The sequence below is a fragment of the Fusarium solani genome (genome assembly GCF_023522795.1).
Source record: "Fusarium solani strain SB1 chromosome Unknown bctg00000002, whole genome shotgun sequence".
Classification (NCBI taxonomy): Eukaryota; Fungi; Ascomycota; class Sordariomycetes; order Hypocreales; family Nectriaceae; genus Fusarium; species Fusarium solani.
Genome location: NW_027072155.1, coordinates 2,242,501 through 2,260,000, shown reverse-complemented (window position 1 = coordinate 2,260,000; position 17,500 = coordinate 2,242,501). Strand labels below are relative to the sequence as shown.

The 17,500-nt window shown below is 54.1% G+C and overlaps 6 protein-coding genes across 6 annotated transcripts; 2 read left to right on the top strand and 4 right to left on the bottom strand.

The window, feature by feature from the left end:
* Positions 1–319: 319 nt before the first annotated feature.
* On the top strand, positions 320–2,331 carry MRS44_004669 (uncharacterized protein; the record flags this gene model as incomplete). Its single annotated transcript, XM_065622287.1, has 3 exons — positions 320–606; positions 678–1,063; positions 1,112–2,331. 3 exons carry the CDS (start codon positions 320–322, stop codon positions 2,329–2,331), a joined length of 1,893 nt encoding a protein of 630 aa, XP_065478359.1.
* A 721-nt stretch (positions 2,332–3,052) lies between these two features.
* On the bottom strand, positions 3,053–7,233 carry MRS44_004668 (uncharacterized protein; the record flags this gene model as incomplete). Its single annotated transcript, XM_046268822.2, has 5 exons — positions 3,053–5,065; positions 5,113–6,133; positions 6,193–6,433; positions 6,866–6,919; positions 7,029–7,233. 5 exons carry the CDS (start codon positions 7,231–7,233, stop codon positions 3,053–3,055), a joined length of 3,534 nt encoding a protein of 1,177 aa, XP_046136191.2.
* A 1,393-nt stretch (positions 7,234–8,626) lies between these two features.
* MRS44_004667 (uncharacterized protein) lies at positions 8,627–11,016 on the bottom strand (the record flags this gene model as incomplete). Its single annotated transcript, XM_065622286.1, has 2 exons — positions 8,627–10,267; positions 10,315–11,016. The coding sequence occupies 2 exons, from the start codon at positions 11,014–11,016 to the stop codon at positions 8,627–8,629; spliced, it is 2,343 nt and encodes a 780-aa protein (XP_065478358.1).
* Positions 11,017–11,889: 873 nt separating this feature from the next.
* MRS44_004666 (uncharacterized protein) lies at positions 11,890–12,978 on the bottom strand (the record flags this gene model as incomplete). Its single annotated transcript, XM_065622285.1, has 1 exon — positions 11,890–12,978. One exon carries the CDS (start codon positions 12,976–12,978, stop codon positions 11,890–11,892), a length of 1,089 nt encoding a protein of 362 aa, XP_065478357.1.
* A 669-nt stretch (positions 12,979–13,647) lies between these two features.
* On the top strand, positions 13,648–14,574 carry MRS44_004665 (uncharacterized protein; the record flags this gene model as incomplete). The annotated part of the gene is made up of 1 exon (XM_046280909.2): positions 13,648–14,574. The coding sequence occupies one exon, from the start codon at positions 13,648–13,650 to the stop codon at positions 14,572–14,574; it is 927 nt and encodes a 308-aa protein (XP_046136194.2).
* Positions 14,575–15,044: 470 nt separating this feature from the next.
* MRS44_004664 (uncharacterized protein) lies at positions 15,045–17,444 on the bottom strand (the record flags this gene model as incomplete). The annotated part of the gene is made up of 4 exons (XM_046268824.2): positions 15,045–16,628; positions 16,774–17,102; positions 17,152–17,256; positions 17,327–17,444. The coding sequence occupies 4 exons, from the start codon at positions 17,442–17,444 to the stop codon at positions 15,045–15,047; spliced, it is 2,136 nt and encodes a 711-aa protein (XP_046136195.2).
* Between the last annotated feature and the right edge of the window lie 56 nt (positions 17,445–17,500).

Genomic DNA, 17,500 nt, shown 5'->3' with positions numbered 1-17,500 from the left:
AATTATATTTTTAAATAAATTAAAAAATAATTATATATACTTATATAAGGCATAGCTTATAATACTTAAAATAAATATTAAGACTTTTTATAATATTAAATAAAAAGATTAAAAAAGCCTTATTATAATTAGCTAAGATCTAGCTATATAGCTATAAGTATAACATTAAGAAATAAAAATTATTAGTATTATAAGTTTATTTAAAGGGATTAAACAACTTCAACAACAGCATTCACGCCCATGATCAGCTAATATCCAAGTCCTCACCGCGTACGAATACGAACAGACCATCGACAAGAGGAGTTCAAACACCCCCGCCATGGCTCCAGGTCACGACGACCAGCCGCTCTCGCTGCGACCGAACCCCGTCGCGGACCGCAGGCCCAAGAACATCGCCGACTTCATCGCCCGCGTCAATGCCCAGCCCGGCGGCTTCAGAGCCCTGTCCGAGGACAAGCTGCGCGAGGAGATTGCCGCGCGGGACGCCGCCAATGGGGATGCCGCCGAGGACAAGGACGTGCACATGGCCGAGACCGGTCAGGACGAGGACGACGAAGACGAGGATCAAGAGGCGGAGAGGGATCCTCAGGAGGTGCGCATGGAGGTGTTGAGGAACATTGAGCAAGTCAACCTTGGCCTCAACATGTGCGACGCGCGCTAATATATCTCTCTCGCAGCATCGCCGGAAACACAGCCTTCCTCACCCTCGACTTCCTCTCCCTCCTCCTCTCCAAGCAGAACCCCACGCAGGCCGGCGTCACGCTGTCGCAGGGCCTGCGCGACATCGCGGGCATCGGCACCATGGGCTTCGACAAGCTCGACGACCCGACCGTGTCGCCGGCAAAGGCCAAGGATCACGAGGACGTGGCCGTGGGCTGGACCATCATGAAGGTCAACAAGACGCGCGACGCTGCCGAGGAGGCCTGCAAGTTCCTGCAGAAGGAGATTACGGCAGAGGGGAGGTACTGGGATGAGATTGTGGCGGTTCAGAAGAATGGGTGGTCTATATCAAGGGTCCCCAAGGAGAGGCACACGCTTGGTGTTCGATTTGGCTTCTCAGAAGGTTGGTGCCATACTACAAACAGCGGCCTCTTGCTCACACGATAAACAGCTGCATCCGATTTCAGAAACAACGGTCTAGCCCCCATGCGGAGAGGAGATGACGGCGCAGTCCAGCTCGACTGTGGTCGACTTGGCGGCGTGTCAGAACGACTCGTCGTGACCCTCGAGAAGGACGGCAAAGTCACAGGCCGCTCTGCCCTCCCCGCGCAAACGACGGACGACGCCCCCCTGGAGGCGCGAGTCCTCGAGGCCCGCAACACCATCTTCTCGCAGGAGCTCTGGTACGAGATCAGACGCGAGGCTCGCAATCTGGCCGCATACGATGTCAAGCCCGACGGCTCCCGCCTGACGTGCGACTTGGATCCCGCGTCCAAGTCCAAGCTGACCATCGAGCTCGTGCCTCTGGGCTCACAGCCGTTGTTGGATAAGTCTCTACCTGACAACCACCTCGCCGAGATGGCGGCCATCTCACTTCACATCCTCCTCACCTCGGCTCATCGGCATGCCGAGCTCATCAGGACACGCCCTATACCGCCTCATGTCACCCGCACGCGAGGCCAGAATATACACACCCTCGTCCGGCCCGTCATCGCCTACTTCATGCACTACCGCCACCTGATCAATGCCACCACTTACGTCGGCCGCATCGTACAGTCTCTCCAGCACGCCGGCCTCCCCGCCAACTTCATCCTGCTGACGCCCCGGGTCTCGGATCCGGACCCGGCGGACTTGAGGGCGCCCCCAAGTTCGGTTCCGGGGGCCATGGTCCGCAACATCATCCCTCCCATCGACTTTAACCTCAGGCTCACCCTCGTCCCCGGTGCCGTCATGGACGTCCGCGGCCGCACCTTTCTCTTCCCCGTCACTGCCACCTACTACCAAGTCACCACCCCTCCAAACTCGCTCATCGCCCGCATCTGCGCCCCCTTCCGAGAGGGATACCCGACCCCGGACGCCCTACACGACTACCTCAGCACCGCCACCGCCCGCGTCCTGGCCGAGCACTTCCGCTCCCTGCTCGCCTCGTCTCCCTCGAGCACCCGGTGGGTCAAGAGCATTAAGGGCGACTCCATCCGCGACGCCGATAAGGAGGAGTTCGAGATGCGCTTCGCCCTCACCCGCGAACCCAAGCTGCTCGTCACGGGCACCTCCCAGGTCGAGGGTAAAACTCTACGACAGGAGTGGGAGTGGAACCCTGACACCACCTCCGAGCCGGCGAGTCTGCAGGACATTGTCCAGCGCGAGGCCAAGAGGGCGTTTCCCGAGTGAGGAGCAGCCTGTAGGCATGAGGGGTTGGCTACTGGCTACTCCAGACTCGCTCAATACTTGAGAGGCCTTGCCTATCATGGGACATGAAAAGTAGTGGTTCAAGCGATTTCGATGGCGTTTGGCAAGATTAAATCCGGGGCATAGTTACTTTTAGCATATCAGTTGGGGATATACCCATTTTCCACATCTATTCCAAGAGAATACACCTGTTCCAGGCATGCCTACTGTAGACTTCACTATTCTCATTCATATGATGCTTCAATTATCAAAAATATGTCCGCTTGCTCTAATTCGTCGGTGTCTCATCTGCTCTAGACCATCTTTGCAGGATGCTTCCTGTCCGGCCATGCCATCCATCTTCAAAAAGCAATATCCCCAAATACCATTCCAGCCCATCCCTGAAGATGCCTTTGTCGTGAATCATAAGTTCCCATGGCGTTTCCCTATGTGCTCCCCGTGCTGAATAATACCCAGCCCAGTCAACCCAAAAACTGCCTCTGTATTGCGGCTCCCTCACAAGGCCGAGGTCAGAACCACAACTCCATTGCCGTCTAAAGCGTCCATTGGCCCTTTCCGTGTTTCCCCGATCCGTGGTTTCGTCACACAATGTGGTGACCATGTAGTAAAACAAATCTGTGTATCCTCATGACGCTGCCTGAAAGTGGTCATGATTCGTCTGTTGTCAGCGAGTCGTTCAAGTCGTCGACGTCGCCCTGGTCCCTCAGCGCGTATTAAAGAGGAATTTGAGCTCGTTCGTGCCCAGACGCGCAATCTGTCTGCCCTCGTTCTCGTCAAGAGCTGCTTCGACGATCTCCTTTTTCTGGTTTTGCAGGGCCACAATCCGGTCCTCGACTGTCTTCTTCGTCAAGATGCGGTACACCTTGACCTCCTTCTGCTGGCCAATTCGATAGGCACGATCAACAGCCTGCATCTCAATGTACGGGTTCCAGAAGGGGTCCATGATGATGACTCGCGACGCTGCCGTCAGGTTCAGACCTGCATTGCCAGCTCGGAGAGACACCAGCATCACCTTGACGTCCTTTCGATCCCGGAAGTTGCGGGCTGCGATGTTGCGATGTGTGGCTGACATGGACCCGTCGTATCTCTCTGGCTTTTCCAGCTTCTCGTGAGACATGGCCACCTGGAGGAGGTCGAGCAACAAAGTCCACTGGGAAAAGACGATCGTCTTCTCTCCTGTTTCGTTGATCTGCTTCAGCAGATCCATGCATGCCGTCACCTTGGCCGCCGGCTCCCACGTCTTGCGCAAGTATCGCATGTACTTTTTGTACGCATCACGGTTCTTGGAGGCCTCCTTGCGAAGAGTCTTGAGCATCGAAGGCTTGATGTCAGATGCCTTCTTCTTGCCTTTTCCTTTGCCCTTGCCCTTATCTTTGCTCTTCTTCTTGGTCTTTGCTGGTTTCTTGCTATCTTCCTCGTCCGAGAACTCGTCGTTAATGATGAAATCCCTCAGGTTTCCCTTGTGGTCGATCTCGTCATCTGAGGAATAATCCGATTCTGATTCTTCCGAATCATCTGATGAATCGTCCTCTTCTTGGCCTTCCTCATCAGGCTTCTCCACAACTGACTCGGGCATGTGAATCTTCTGAAAGATGTCGTAGGAGAAGCATTTGCTGGGGTCGAATGGGCCACGGCACACGGGGCACTTAGCCCGGCTACTCTCACTCCCTTCCTGCAGATTAAGCGTTGAGGCATTCTCGGCAATGCGAACAAGACATTCGCTACAGCTGTCGTGTCCGCAAGGGATGAAGAAGCTGGGACACGGGACAGCATCGTAACAAATGGGGCATTCAAAGCCTTCGATGCCCTTGATTCGCTCCACAATGGCCCGATCTAGGGACCTGACCAACTCTTCCTTCTCCTCGTTTGAGATGGTCGAGTTTGGGGCCGCGTCGTCCACGTCCAGATTGAGATGTGGGTGGCAACATGCCTGACGCATTCGAAGCAAGAGGACCAGGATGTTTGAGTAATTCTTTCCAATGCTTCCGGCGCGGAGGTACTTGCTGAACTGCACCTGGGCATTCTTTTCCAGCTGGTCGTAGAAGTCACGTTCCTCGGGCGACAATTCCGCATAGACAATTTCTTCAGTCTTGTCGGGGAGCTTCAGGATGGGCTTTCCATCGAGTTCTGAATTCTTCTTGCGTCGAAGCATGATGGCCTGGAGAAGCGCTCGCAGTCTCTTCATTGCGACGCTCTTCGGATCACCGTTCCGACCAAAGAGAATACCAAACGCCTGGCGGAACTCCTCCCACTGGTTGTACGGCTTGATCCTAAGGAAGTTCAGCAGCGAGTAGAGCTCCAGGACTCCGTTCATCATGGGAGTTCCTGTGAGACACCATCGATACGTCGCTCGCAGTTGGGTACACGCCTTGGCTGTTCTCGTGTCCTTGTTCTTGATGCACTGCGCCTCGTCGAGGACAATACGGTAAAACTTTGCCTTTGCCGGGTGCAGCAGGGGGCACTTGACGAGTAAAGTCTTGTCGTTCATGTCAATGTTTCGGCCACGGTTGTCCTCCATGTACTTGTCAAGTTTCTTGAGTTCCTGCGCAACTGTGCCGTAAGTAGTCAAGACCACGTCGTACTTGAGCAGCTCGTCAGTTGTAGTTTTGCGGTTATGGTACACAAAGACCGAAAGGCGATGAGAGAGCTTCGTCTTGGTGGCGATCTCTTCCTCCCACTGACGAATGAGTGCCACAGGTCCGACGATCAAGGTTGTCTACCAAGTTAGCAGGGATACCTATGGATAAAAAGAGCTTGACTAACCTTGGGGCGGGTGGTTGCTGGACGAGACAGAAGCAGCGCAAGGGTCGAGATGGTCTTTCCCAGACCCATGTCGTCAGCAAGAATGCCGCCTTTGTTCGACCCCTGCTCCATCTTCTTCATCCAAGTTAGAGCGAGCTCTTGGTGGGGGTACAGTGGTCTCTTTAATCCAGCCGGTGTACCGTCGCGATTCATCTCCGGGATGTCCATGTCAGGTCGAATGTTCTGGAGGAGATTGTCCAGGTCCTTCTCAGTCATTCTGGGGTCGTGGTAGGCATCTTGGATAAAATCCGAGAGTCTCTCGGGCAATGGGTTCCCGTGGCTGTCCATGCCGCTGGTGTAGTCGAACATGTTCGTTTTGGTGATGATATCAGCAAGAGACGAGCCATGCCCCGAGGACGAACCGGGAACGCCTGGAACACCAGACCAGGGGGCGCCACGGTGTGGAATTCCATTAGAATAACTGCCGTTAGGGTGTCCAAAGCCAGGAAACCCGGGTTGGGGGACACTTGAGCCGAGGCGGGCAGCTTCAGCCATCGCAACACTGTTAGCGAAGTCTGACATAAGTGCCGACTCATTCTTAATAGGTCGACCTCCTTGGACGTTCCCATAAGGCGTATTCGGAGGGCCCGTTCCTGCCGAGCTGTGAACCCCATTGCTTCTAACAGTAGAGCTGGCTGAGGGCCCCGAGGCAAACGGATCATCCCAGCTTGCATCATATGCACCCGGGATGAAGAGGCCGGGATTCTCGACTTTTGGTACTGGTGTTCGGTTGGATGGTCCAGGGGCTGCGTTCCAGTCATCAGCAAAGTCAAAGTCAAAGCCCTGTGAGCTGGCAGCGGGTGGTTGGCTATTCATGATTCTTGTGAAAGCGTTGTTGTGAGGAGACAAGTTAGTCGAAGCTGGGCCTGGTGATCCTTGGGAGAGCATCAGCGCATACTCCAGGTCTGCCCTTTCCTGGTCTCGTTGCTTCTCGGCCTTGATTTGCTGAGCAACGATTTCAGAGCCGATATCATCGTCGTCCCTGGTTAGATTGCATTAGTTCACATCCTTGAGGGTTGGCCTGTAAGACAGGTAGCTTACCCAGTAAGGTCGATGAAGTCTATTTGGCTAAAGTCCATTTGGGCTGGAGCGGTAGAAAAGGGGTCTCCAGGCGGCATCGGAGACACCCTGCGTGTCTTGGGCTGTGTTCCATGAGTAGAGAGACGAGCGGAATCAACACCCCGTTTCCGATTAGGCAAGGAGTATGATCCGAGCTCGGTGAAGCTCTGGTTGTTTGTTGAGGGGGTGTACATGACTTGGCGATCCCCAGGCTTTCGATATTCTTGAGGAGCAAGGTCAGCGAGGAGTCAAGTGAGAGATGGAGAATCAGATGGCGATGCCACCTGTTTTAGGACAGAATCTCAGGTCAAAGTTGAGTGAAATAGCTGTCTGTGCAGTGGGAGAATGTGGCTTGTGTGGGTTGAAAGGTAGGGCAAGCAAGATAAAGAAGGATAAGGCTCTGGGGCGTCTTTGTACGTCAGATGGACCAGCTCAGCCCAGGTCCTTTGAGACGTCCTTTGAGGAGCGTTTGGGGAAGGGAGAGAGATGTAAGAAACAGGTGGAATAAGAAATGGATGGTGGGTTTACAGGAGCAGATGCGACGGAGATGGGTAGAGTCAAGGTTAAGAGGCAGGGTGAGGCAAATTATGGTTGAATGACGGTCAACCGTATGGGTACTGAGACAGGAAAACAGAGAACAAACGGATACCCGTACCTGAAACAGACCGGGATGCCTCTTGGTTTCTGACGGGCGTGGTAGGCTGAGGCTCTGCACACATCAAAAGTCAGTCAGTCAGTCAGCCTTCAGAACAGCGATCCCCGCGGTAACTGTGTATCGTGAAAATGGCCGGGGGGGTGACCAGGCTGTGCCAACTTACGAGGCGTAGACTCTTGCGGCTGCTGCTTCTTCTTGGCAGCGTGGAGGAGCTTCTTTAGACGAGCAATCTCCTGGCGGGCATCTTCTCTCATGTCCTCAACGGTTTCGAGATCTTGGTCGGTGAGCGAGTCGAGAATGACCTTTTGAATGGTCAACTCCTCGTTGATCTCGTCGACGCTCATGGAAGCGCCATCGGCATCAGCCATTTTTGATTGTGCTTGACGCCTGCTGCAGCAGGACAGCACACCAGGGATGGGATGGATGTGATGGGTTCAGGCTGGGATCCAATGTGATGCAGAACGAGGCACGCCAGGCACCGGTCGGTCAGAGAGAGGGCGGGCCAAACGAGGCAAGGAGTCGCCCATGGGCGTTGGCGGAGGAGGCGAGGTACTGTTCAGTCCAGTCCTGTACGGCACGGTACTCAAGAGTATGAGGTGTGCACCAATGACAACGGATGTGTGGAACAAAGAGCAGGCAGGCCGTTGCGATCGGTAGATTATTGAATGGAGACGAGACACAGCCCAGGCGAACCGGTGTTCCTTTTCTTTATTTCCCTCTTTGTTGTTTCGCGAGCTGATGAGCTGAATATTGATGGATGGTGGATGCTTGAAAAAAACCGGGCACCTTCCGGGTAGGTTTGAACACAGATTAGGATTGTGAATGTGTAGGTAATCGTTGTAGGTGCTGTACCCGATGGTGTGGAAGGAGCTAGAGCCGCGTCACGCGTCGCGCTGCAGCAGGTGCGGAGGAGAGATCAATTGGATTGGAGCGTGGGGAGTTATAGTGGTTGACCCGGTGCGAGGGTGCCGCTAGCGGGGGAGGGGATCCGCTGAATCCGCCCTGGACCTGTAGCTTTGGTTGCCCAGCGGAGCTGGAGAGCTGATGGCGGGGGACGGGCAGCACCCGACGGGAGGCAATTAAAGGGCGTCAGCTTCTGGCTCGAGGTCGAAAAAACACACCTCGTAGGGAATTAATTGCTCCAATGCCGTGATTTTGGTACTTACATTCACGTTTACAAACAGCCTTTTTTACATTTCTTGGCTGGCTCATTTGTAGCCATCTCCTCGTCAACGACGTCTCAGTGTTGTCATTCACGATCATGCTTCGCCTCTCCCTCTGAGTTTCTGATACCTGGCCTGTCGAATGTCAAAACGCTGAGGCTCCCCATGCCGTCTCCGTATTTTATCCCTTTTCAGAGGACTGACGGCTCGCCTGCATATCAAGGCAACCTATGAATCATGCTTTTTCAACCTCCTCGCCTATGCCTGTGCGTGTGCCCAAGACTCAGCTCAGCCATAGGTGGCCAACCCCACCAACCAGAGACACTGAAGTCAATCTCGCAAGGCAGGCTCCCAATGTGCAGTGCCGTCAGACGACGGGCGCCGCTGCTGCCTGCAAGGACACGTCTCTGAGGGAGGAGAAATGGAGAAGAGGCGGGATGGATGGATTGAAAGAAATCATGTATCCATGCTGGGTATATTGGCCCATCCGCCCAGCTCTACATTAGGCTTCAAACGCCGCTTGAAAATATCAGTCGCTATCAGCCCAAACGCCAGTAATTACAGTACAGCCCATCTATCCATATCCACAAAAACAGCACTAATCCGAGTCTTCTCCGGTCAGCTTGTGCCAGACCTTGCCCACCTTGTGAGTAATCCAATCCCACCAACCCTCCTCTTCTTCATCCTCGTCTTCGTCGTCGCTATCGCTATCACTATCCTCATCTCCTTCACCTCCTTTGGACGATGGAGCTGCCGGCTTTGAAGGCTTTGCCGACTTGCTGGACGCCTGAGACACGCTGGCCTCTGCCGGCTTTGACGGCGCCACCGGCACCGTTGGCCGTTCAGGTTGCTTCGGCTTCTCAGGGACTGTCGGTCGCGTAGGTTGCGACGGCTTTTCTGGAATGGTTGGGCGAGCCGGCTCCTTGGACCCAGACGACTCTGCCTCATGCGTGGACACGGGGTCTGCTGGCTCCTCAGGCATCTCTTCAGGCTTGTGCAGACCAACGGGCTTCAGTGGTAGTCGCAGGGTGCCGTTATTGGGAGCCGGCTCAATGCCGACCGAGTCGCACAGCATGTTGTACACCTCGATATTTTCTGTTTGTGCCCTGTTAGTTCCGAAACTGCCAGTTTTCTCAGGTCTTGACTTACGGAACACGTCAACTTGACTGTTTGCTGGGTGCGGGAATGCAGGGCCGCGGGCGATGAAAATGGCCCGCATCAGCGGATGCTCATGATCGTAACCGTGAAGACCACGGGGGTGGTACACCAGCTTCTTCTTCTGTCCCTCCTTGACATCAAACTCCTTTTTGGTGACAATAGCCCAACCTGTTTTTGGTACCACCCACAGGGGGGCGATGCGGTGATGCTTGGAGAAGTGGTATCGCTCGGGCATGTCGACATCTCGAAGATAGACTTCGTAATTCGGGTTCGACTTGGACTTTTCTTTGAGCTGATCGTAGAGTCCTTGAAGGTCATCAAGATTCTTGGGGCGTAGACCGTACAACGGCCACCCGTCGATGTGCTCGATCTTGTCGGTATCGATGAGGTCCTCGAGCTGGATCAGCCGGGAGATATCCGTCGTTGCCATGCCATGGTCCGATACCACAATGACGTTGACAATCTTTGTCAGGTTTCTCTCCTCAAGACCCTTGAAGACGTTGCTCAGCATGGTATCCACCTTCTCGATAGTATCGCGGATCTCAGTGCTGTTAGGGCCAAACTTGTGCCCGTTGGAGTCAACGTGAGGCACATAGGAGGCAATCAGTTGAGGTCGCATATCCTTGACATCTGCCGTCTTGTCTTCCAGGCCGGGCATGTCAAGGAATTGCATGATCCTCGAGACTTTGTTGTCAAGTGTCTCCTTTTGGTTGAACTTGTCCAGAATGCTTGGGTCCTTGTGCAGAACATGCGCCTCGCTTCCGGGCCACATGTGGATGGCACTTCGGACTCCTTGCTTCTCGGCCGTCACCCAGAATGGCTCTCCTCCCCACCACTTCGGGTCCAGACTACGGTCTGGATCGGTATAGAAGAACTGGGCCTGAAGATCGGGGTCCCAGAATGTGTTGCTAACAATGCCATGGGACTCGGGATACAGACCAGTCGCAAGTGTGTAGTGGTTCGGAAACGTGACGGAGGGGAAGAAGGATGCATCCACTTTGGCGACACGCCCTCTGCGATGAACGAGTTCAACGTTGGTGTCAGGCCGCGCTGGAGGAAGTCGGCGCGGAAACCATCCAAGCTGATAATGAGGGTCGTGGGCGCGAAGAGGGCGGTACCGTTGCTCACCAGCGCCTGCTTCAGGGGTTTGACCTTGCGATTCTTGGACAGCTTCCAGGCCATCAAGATGAGGATCGCAAAGCCAATCGCGATGAGGGAATGGATAAAGACCCAGCGGCGCCAGCTGCGACGTCTCTGGGCCTTGGCCTCGGCGATGAGGTTGAGATGGTGTCGATCAATCTCATCGCTATCATCCCTCTCGCTGCTCTCGCCGGTGGAGCTGCCTTCCTTCATCCCTCCCTCTTCCATCTCGTACATCAACTGTCCATCTTCTCCATGTTGCGCATCCTCCACTAGCTTCTCACGCTTCTTCTGTCTCCTCTGACGTCGAGCGCTTCTCTTTTCGGACACAAGGTCTTCGGTCGAGCTGTTGAGCTGAAAAGTGCCTGAATTGCTTCCTCGACGTCCAAACATCTTTTTAAGGTTGGGTACGGCGAGTCCGGAGCCACGACGCTCTCTTTCCTGCTTTTTTCTGGTATCGGTAACAAGCCGATCGATATCTTCCTCCTCCATCAAGACGATGCGATCGTGGGCGCGAAGCTCCCGGCTATTTCTGGCGCGGGAAATAAGCTCATCGTCGTCGCTGTCCGTGTCCTGGTCGCTGCGGGTGTGGATTGATGAAGCATCGTCGTCGTATGCGATAGGAGAGAGGAACGAGGCATTGTCGCGGTCCCCGCGAGAGGGGCTTGTGTCAAGTCCTTGCAGTGGCATGATGACGAGACCTCAGGAGGGGTTGGCGAGGCACGAGAAGTAGCACATCTGTCACGGAGGTTATCGCCGACGCTTTAAAGGGGATGTAAGACATGGACGCTGATGAACTTTGGCGCAGGATCGCGAATGAGACCGGGGTTACTATCCGCCGACTTCCGGCCGCCCACATTCGACCCATGAATCGGACGACCTCCTCGAGGTCATTGGCGGATTTCAAGACGAACTACTGGATCCCGTTAGTTTACTTAATCTTTATGGATCAAGAGGTGGTTCTTGTATGACACTTGGTTAATTACTTCAGGGTCCAGGGAGTGAGCGGATTGGGAATCTGGGCTGATGCAGGGCCGTTTACGAGCATCTTTGGGCTGCAAGTGATCGAGAAAAGCTGGCACTCCGCGACCAGGTTCCTTCCTGTGAGGCAAAAGTTAATGTTAAATGTACAATTCTAAAAATAGATGGTTAGCTGGTTCTTCCTAGCTGAACTAAATCTTGAACAAGCGCAAAAAGAAAAGTTTGCGGTTTGTGTGGATCGAACACACGACCTTCAGATATCGGATGATTGAAGTTTGACTTCAGTCTGACGCTCTCCCAACTGAGCTAAACCCGCTGTTGCTTGTTATCCGGTACTGCGAATTCTGGCTATGTCGACAATGGCTCCAGACTCTCTCGAATGATTCTCAGGGGGAATGGGATGCTCGTCGAGAGGAGTCACCTTGAACATAATAATGTCCGAGGTTGATAATGATCATAGCCCTCTAAGCTTTCATTCTTCTGGATCACATGCATCACAATTAAACCCGTATACGCCGGTGACTTCAGCCTTATCGGACAATCCCTCTCTTTTATACATGTCTCAACAAACTCATCTCAGGCTTAGAGTTTCCCACCTCTGCTCGCAAACCATCCCTCCGCTTCATCCACACCCAGAAGGGACGAGATGAAAATACGCCCAAGCACGTCTATATCATGGGCCATCGCCTCCTGGAGAACTTTGCCAAACAGCGCATCTGTCACTACCAAATGCTTCTTGTTCATCCAGGCCTCTGCAAAAGCTAGCGGAGAACGCGCATGCCATAGATGCGCCGACAGGGTCCAGGAGTGACATAGCCCCATCCTCCCATCGCACTGCAGACCTTTATAGCCGGCCATGATGCGGTAGATCTGCATAAAATAGAATGTGAAGAGAAGTGTGCGTCGGAGAGACTCTTGGAGGATCCAGTCCATCCAGAATGTCTTCGTTGGGTCTATCGGGAAGAGGGGGAGGGAGCAGGTGGACGTCCGGTCCAAGTCAAATTGCACATGAGAAAACAGAGCCATCGCCGAGGACTCTATAGCGGGGATCATGCGTTCTGCAGATGCTCTAGCGCCAATATCACCGTCAAAGAGTCGGATGATTTGGTACAGGAGAAGAGCGTGGGTGTGCGCAAGGCACTCGAACGGCGTCACGGGTGGAGGTGATGATAGGAGATCGTTGACGCGGGTCTCGATACTACGGAAGATGAAGGGGGAATTTACTCGGTTCTTTGCGAGATACAGTGCACAGGCTGCATGCGCATCTGCAGAAAGCATTAGTGAGTACCTGACGGAAGAGAGATGAACCTTACCCTGCATCGATCGTGGCATTTCGTTCTTGTATAGGAGAGCGTGGCACCAAGGGGTCTGGTTTTCGAGGACCATAGTCGAAGGAGCTTTTTGGATCTCTGCTATTGACCATTTGAGGCGACCTGTGATGGCTTCCGGGATTGCACCAAACTCCTTGGTAGACGGAGGTGACAGCTCTAAAGACGGCTGGATGAGGTCCAAAGTGGCGTCGTCAAGAGGAACATCAAAAGACGCCAGTTCATTAAAGTTGGTATCAATATCTGCAATGACAGCATTGAAGTCATCCACGATGGGTCCATCAAGTTGACCGACAGCCGGGGGCGTAGAGGATGCCGACTCATTCGTCAGCAGGCCGGGCATGATGGTCTCTGGCGAACTTGACGAATTCGTCGTCGTGGTCTGCCCCCGCGGAGTTCGCGAAGGATATTGACAGGGGATGCATCTCTGCGAGCATCGGAGACAAGCCGGTACTGCAAAGTCGCAGCGCCGCTTGGCCTTTGTGCAGGCGGCGCACGACTTCCGCCGCGGAGGAGGGTTGCGGCGTTCCCGAGCGGTGAGAGACATGGGGGAAAAGTCCGCAGCGGAGACTTTGACATGCGGAGAATGTGAAGAAAGGAAATGCTAGAGCCTCTGCGGCTGAGATGCACGCGTCGTGTTTGATGTTGAAGGATTAAGGTGAGACTTGAGAGTGAGAGATCGGGCCTGGAGTGGAGGTGCGCCGGAAAAGTGGGTCTGGGCGGAACTCCGCCCGGTGAAGGTGACTCGGGACCTACAACCGCCGGGGTCGGGAATAGCGGACCTTGGTCGGCGGAGGCTCATCAGAGACGATCTTTAGCGGAAATGGGTGGGAGTTCGGGATTTTTCAAAAGGGGTTTGATATAAAGGCTGTCATCTTTCGTCCAAGCGCTTAGGATACCCAGAAAACATCTACAGCAGTTCACCTCAACTTACACGGGACATCTTTTGATGCTTGAAGGCAGAGACACCTATACTTTACACTCCCACGCAAATCAACCAACATTATTCACCATGTCTGACCTTACAGTCTTTGTTTGTGGTGCCACTGGCTGCCAAGGTGGTGCTGTAGCCCGCTACCTTCGATCAAAGGACGTAGAAGTCCACGCCCTCGTCCGGGACCCAACCTCCAAGAAAGCCCACGACCTGGAGTCCATCGGAGTCAAGCTCACTCCTGGTGACTACGACAACAAGGAAGCTATCGAGACGGCCATGGCCGGCTGCACCGCCATCTTCCTAGTCCTCATGCCCGACTTCACGGACCTGACCAAGGAGAGGACTTGGGCCAAAAACATCTATAGCGCCGGCAAGGCGGCTGGGGTGAAACACGCTGTGTTTTCCAGCGGGTTCAGCGCAAATGAACCCGACAAGCTTACGGTCCTGAAGCCTGGTAGCTTCGTCGACACAGTCATGAGAAACAAGCAAGTCATCGAGATCGAAACCCGTACCGCTGGCTTTGAGTACTGGACCGTGTTGCGTCCTGGCAACTTCATGGCAAACTACTTTGAGCCCTTTGTCATGATGTACCCGAGCCTCGTCAAGGAGGGAGTCTGGACGACGGCACTCACACCTACAACCCTCCTGCCTAAGGTTGACACGGTCACGATCGGCAGGTTCGGCGGCGAGGCTCTCCTGAACCCGGAGCGCTTTCACGAAAAGGAGATCCTGTACGCCGATGAATGGCTTACCCCGGATGAGGTTATAGAGAAGTTGTCCAAGGCCGTGGGCCGGGAGCTCAAGACCAACTACCTGAGTGACGAGGAGATCGACGTCCAGAAGGACACCAACCCGTTTATCACTGGGCAGCTTATTATGCGGGACATGGGAAATCTTACTAGCCTGGAGGAGGTGAAGAAGTGGGGGATCCCTCTGAGTTCATTTGACGAGTTTCTGGAGAGGGAGAAGGAGGCTGTTCGGGAGACCTATCACAAGTCTGGCTGAGTACGAAACAACCGCCATGCTTGGGGAGTAGGGCAAAGCTTGCAGTGGCTAGATAGGGAGCGATAGATTATGAGAACACAGAGTTTAGGGCGCATCTACGATACGCTCCATCACACTCGTCGACGTGATAACAATGTGGCCATCAAACTTCAATCTCCGTATATTTGATTCTCCTGCAGAAAAGGACAGTAATGGCTGAGACAGTCATACCCATGCCATGATTTAACCCCTTATTGTTGATGCGACTAACGGCCTGCCAATGCATGTAGACAGCCGTATGTATATATTGTTCAAAGCCTGTTTCACAGGCTGCCTGCCAATTTGCGCCCTGACCATTGAACGCCGTCCATGAATGTAGATGTAGTAGTAGTAAGTCCGTTATGATCCTGCTTGATCGTCCAACATCACCCAAAACTCGTAGTCCTGAAGATTTTCAAACAGTTGACTGGTTGTCTGACGTGTTCCAATAATTAATGTGCTACTCCAATCGTCTCCGGTGAGCCCGCCTTGTCTTTCTGAGGAGTCTCGGCAGGGCGAGCTTGCTCTTCTCCAGATGAAGTCACTTCCGCTCTGGCCGATGTGTCTCCCTGTTCGGGGCTGGGCACTGTCGTATTCTCGCCACCAACTGCCACGGCTTTATCGTTATTTTCGACCACATTACTGGTGGGCTCGGTAGATTGCACGCTAGCCGGAGCCTTTCCATTCCCATCGAACGCTTGGTTGGGGTCGTCAAATAGAGGAAGAGCGGTTCCTACCGGGATCTCGTGAGGGATGTAGCTTCGGTTGGCCTCGTTAGAGCTGCTCGGGGTACTGCTCGACTCTCCTCGCTCGGAATCTACCCGCGACTGTCGGCCTGATCCCGGATGGGTACTGTCAGGGTCATATGCGGCGCTTCCTCTCATTGTTGGGTTATGTGGCCATCCCAAAGGCATGCTGGACACTCGACGATGCTGACCGGGGGTTCCGCTGCGCACAGCCCCAACAGGGATTGGTTGACGCTCGACGGCCATATGCTTGTCACCGCTTGTCTGAGAGCTATGGTCGCCTGTCGTTTGGAATATCATGCTGGGCTTTTCGCGGACCTCGTCCTTCTCGCGCCTGAAACCCAGAGCTGCGGCGAGACCTCCACCAGCAGCCAGAGTGGTAACCGCAGCAGCAACCGACGATGAGAAGCCCTGGAACTGAGGAACAACGCCCTTATTTGATGTCTCGTCGAGGAACATCCAAACCGTAAAGGCCACGAGGCCAACAGCGAGGAGAATTGTGAGAATTGAAGCTCCTGCCTTGTCTCCTCCAGTGATGGGGTCCCAGTCGACTTCAGGGGTTGTACGTCCAATATCCGCAGAGCCACCACCTGGGTCACCCTTACTTGTGCCTCCGGTATCCTGTGTCAAGGGGGCGGGTCGACTCTGGATCATGCACGAAAGAGTGACTTCCAAAGCGGCCATTTGCTGACCGACACTCGTAGTACCTTCAAACTTGTCCTTGGTCCAGTAAAGACCACACATTCGTTTGTTGCTTCCTCCGGTACAGACCTTCGTCGCGGCGACAGCTGAGGTTCGCAGGAGAGGCATGATCATGTCGGCAGTGTACGGGGCCCACTGAGTAGTGACAGCTAGCCATCGGCTCAGATATGCCTTGAAAGACTGTTGATCGAGGTTGCAAAGTTTGACGGGCTCACAGGCGACCTCTGACATGATGTTCTTTTCGGGGCCCGCAAAGAAGATCTTGACACCCTCGAGGAGGTTGTCAAGGCGATCCTTCCAGACTTGGCTCTCGGTAAAGTTGTACATGGCGGCAGCGCCGAGGATGAAACCGCCAGCGTTGTACGAAAACTGGTAGGGCACGATCTTCGAGCACGAGTTTCCAGTATGAGCGCCGTCATACACGTAGAATGACTTGGGGTCGATGAATTTGACCTTCTCCATCCAGTCATAGGTGGTCTCGGCCCAGTCTGCATAACTGCTGTTGCCGGTGAAGAGGGCGAGACGCGCGCCCAAGGCAAAGAAACATGCTTGAGAAATGGAATTTTTGTAGTCGTAGCCGTTGTTCCACTAAGTCCAAGAATGGCGGCTGATTAGCTTTCATCCACACCATGTAGAGCGATGGTGGCCAGGATCTAGAAGCGCTCAGACAGCGCCACGGAACCTGACAGGCAAAAGGAGGAAAGTTTAAGAATTGACCAAGAATTATACGCACCTGGAAGATCTGCCATCGCAAACCACCGCCACAGTGCTCCGTATCCCAACGAGCGGCTTGGGTGTTGAAGACGGCCTGGGCGAGGGCGAGCCATTGCGGCTCATCGGGTTCAGGATGAGGAAAATTGTATTCGGCGGCCGACATGACGGAGAGACCCCAGAATCCCTGATCATCGTTTCCTTCGGTTCTGGTCTGGTTGAGGGGCATGTAATCGTTGTGGTCGCCGACTTGGAAGAGCAGTGCCTGCTTGGTGAGGGCAACGTATTCGTCGTCGCCTGTGTAGGCCCAGTAATCGATGAGGGATCCCATCATGGCACCGGTATACCACCCTGTGAGAGCGATTAGCACCGGGGCACAAGGGTTGAAGAAACGACGTACAGTAGTAAGGCTCGGGGAGCAGGCCTGGGGTACCGCCAGGCTCATGGCCATGATACATGCCGACCAAGTCGGCGGCAATGTCCTTTGCGATGGATGTGATGGAAGCTGGAGAGGGTTCAAATGTTAGCCTGCCTGGGCAGTTTTCAACATCAAGTCAGGGCAGGGCGCAACGTACAAGTCGAGTTGGGATTCAATTCGTAGGCGGCGGCGAGGAGGCCATTGAGCATCATCAACAGAGTCGCCATGAGCGCGCCGGCCCCGAGCCTAGGCTCCGATCCCCATGTCAGACGCATGGCGAAAGAGAGAAGTGAGCGACGATGAGCTCAACGACGACGATGCGCATCGAGCT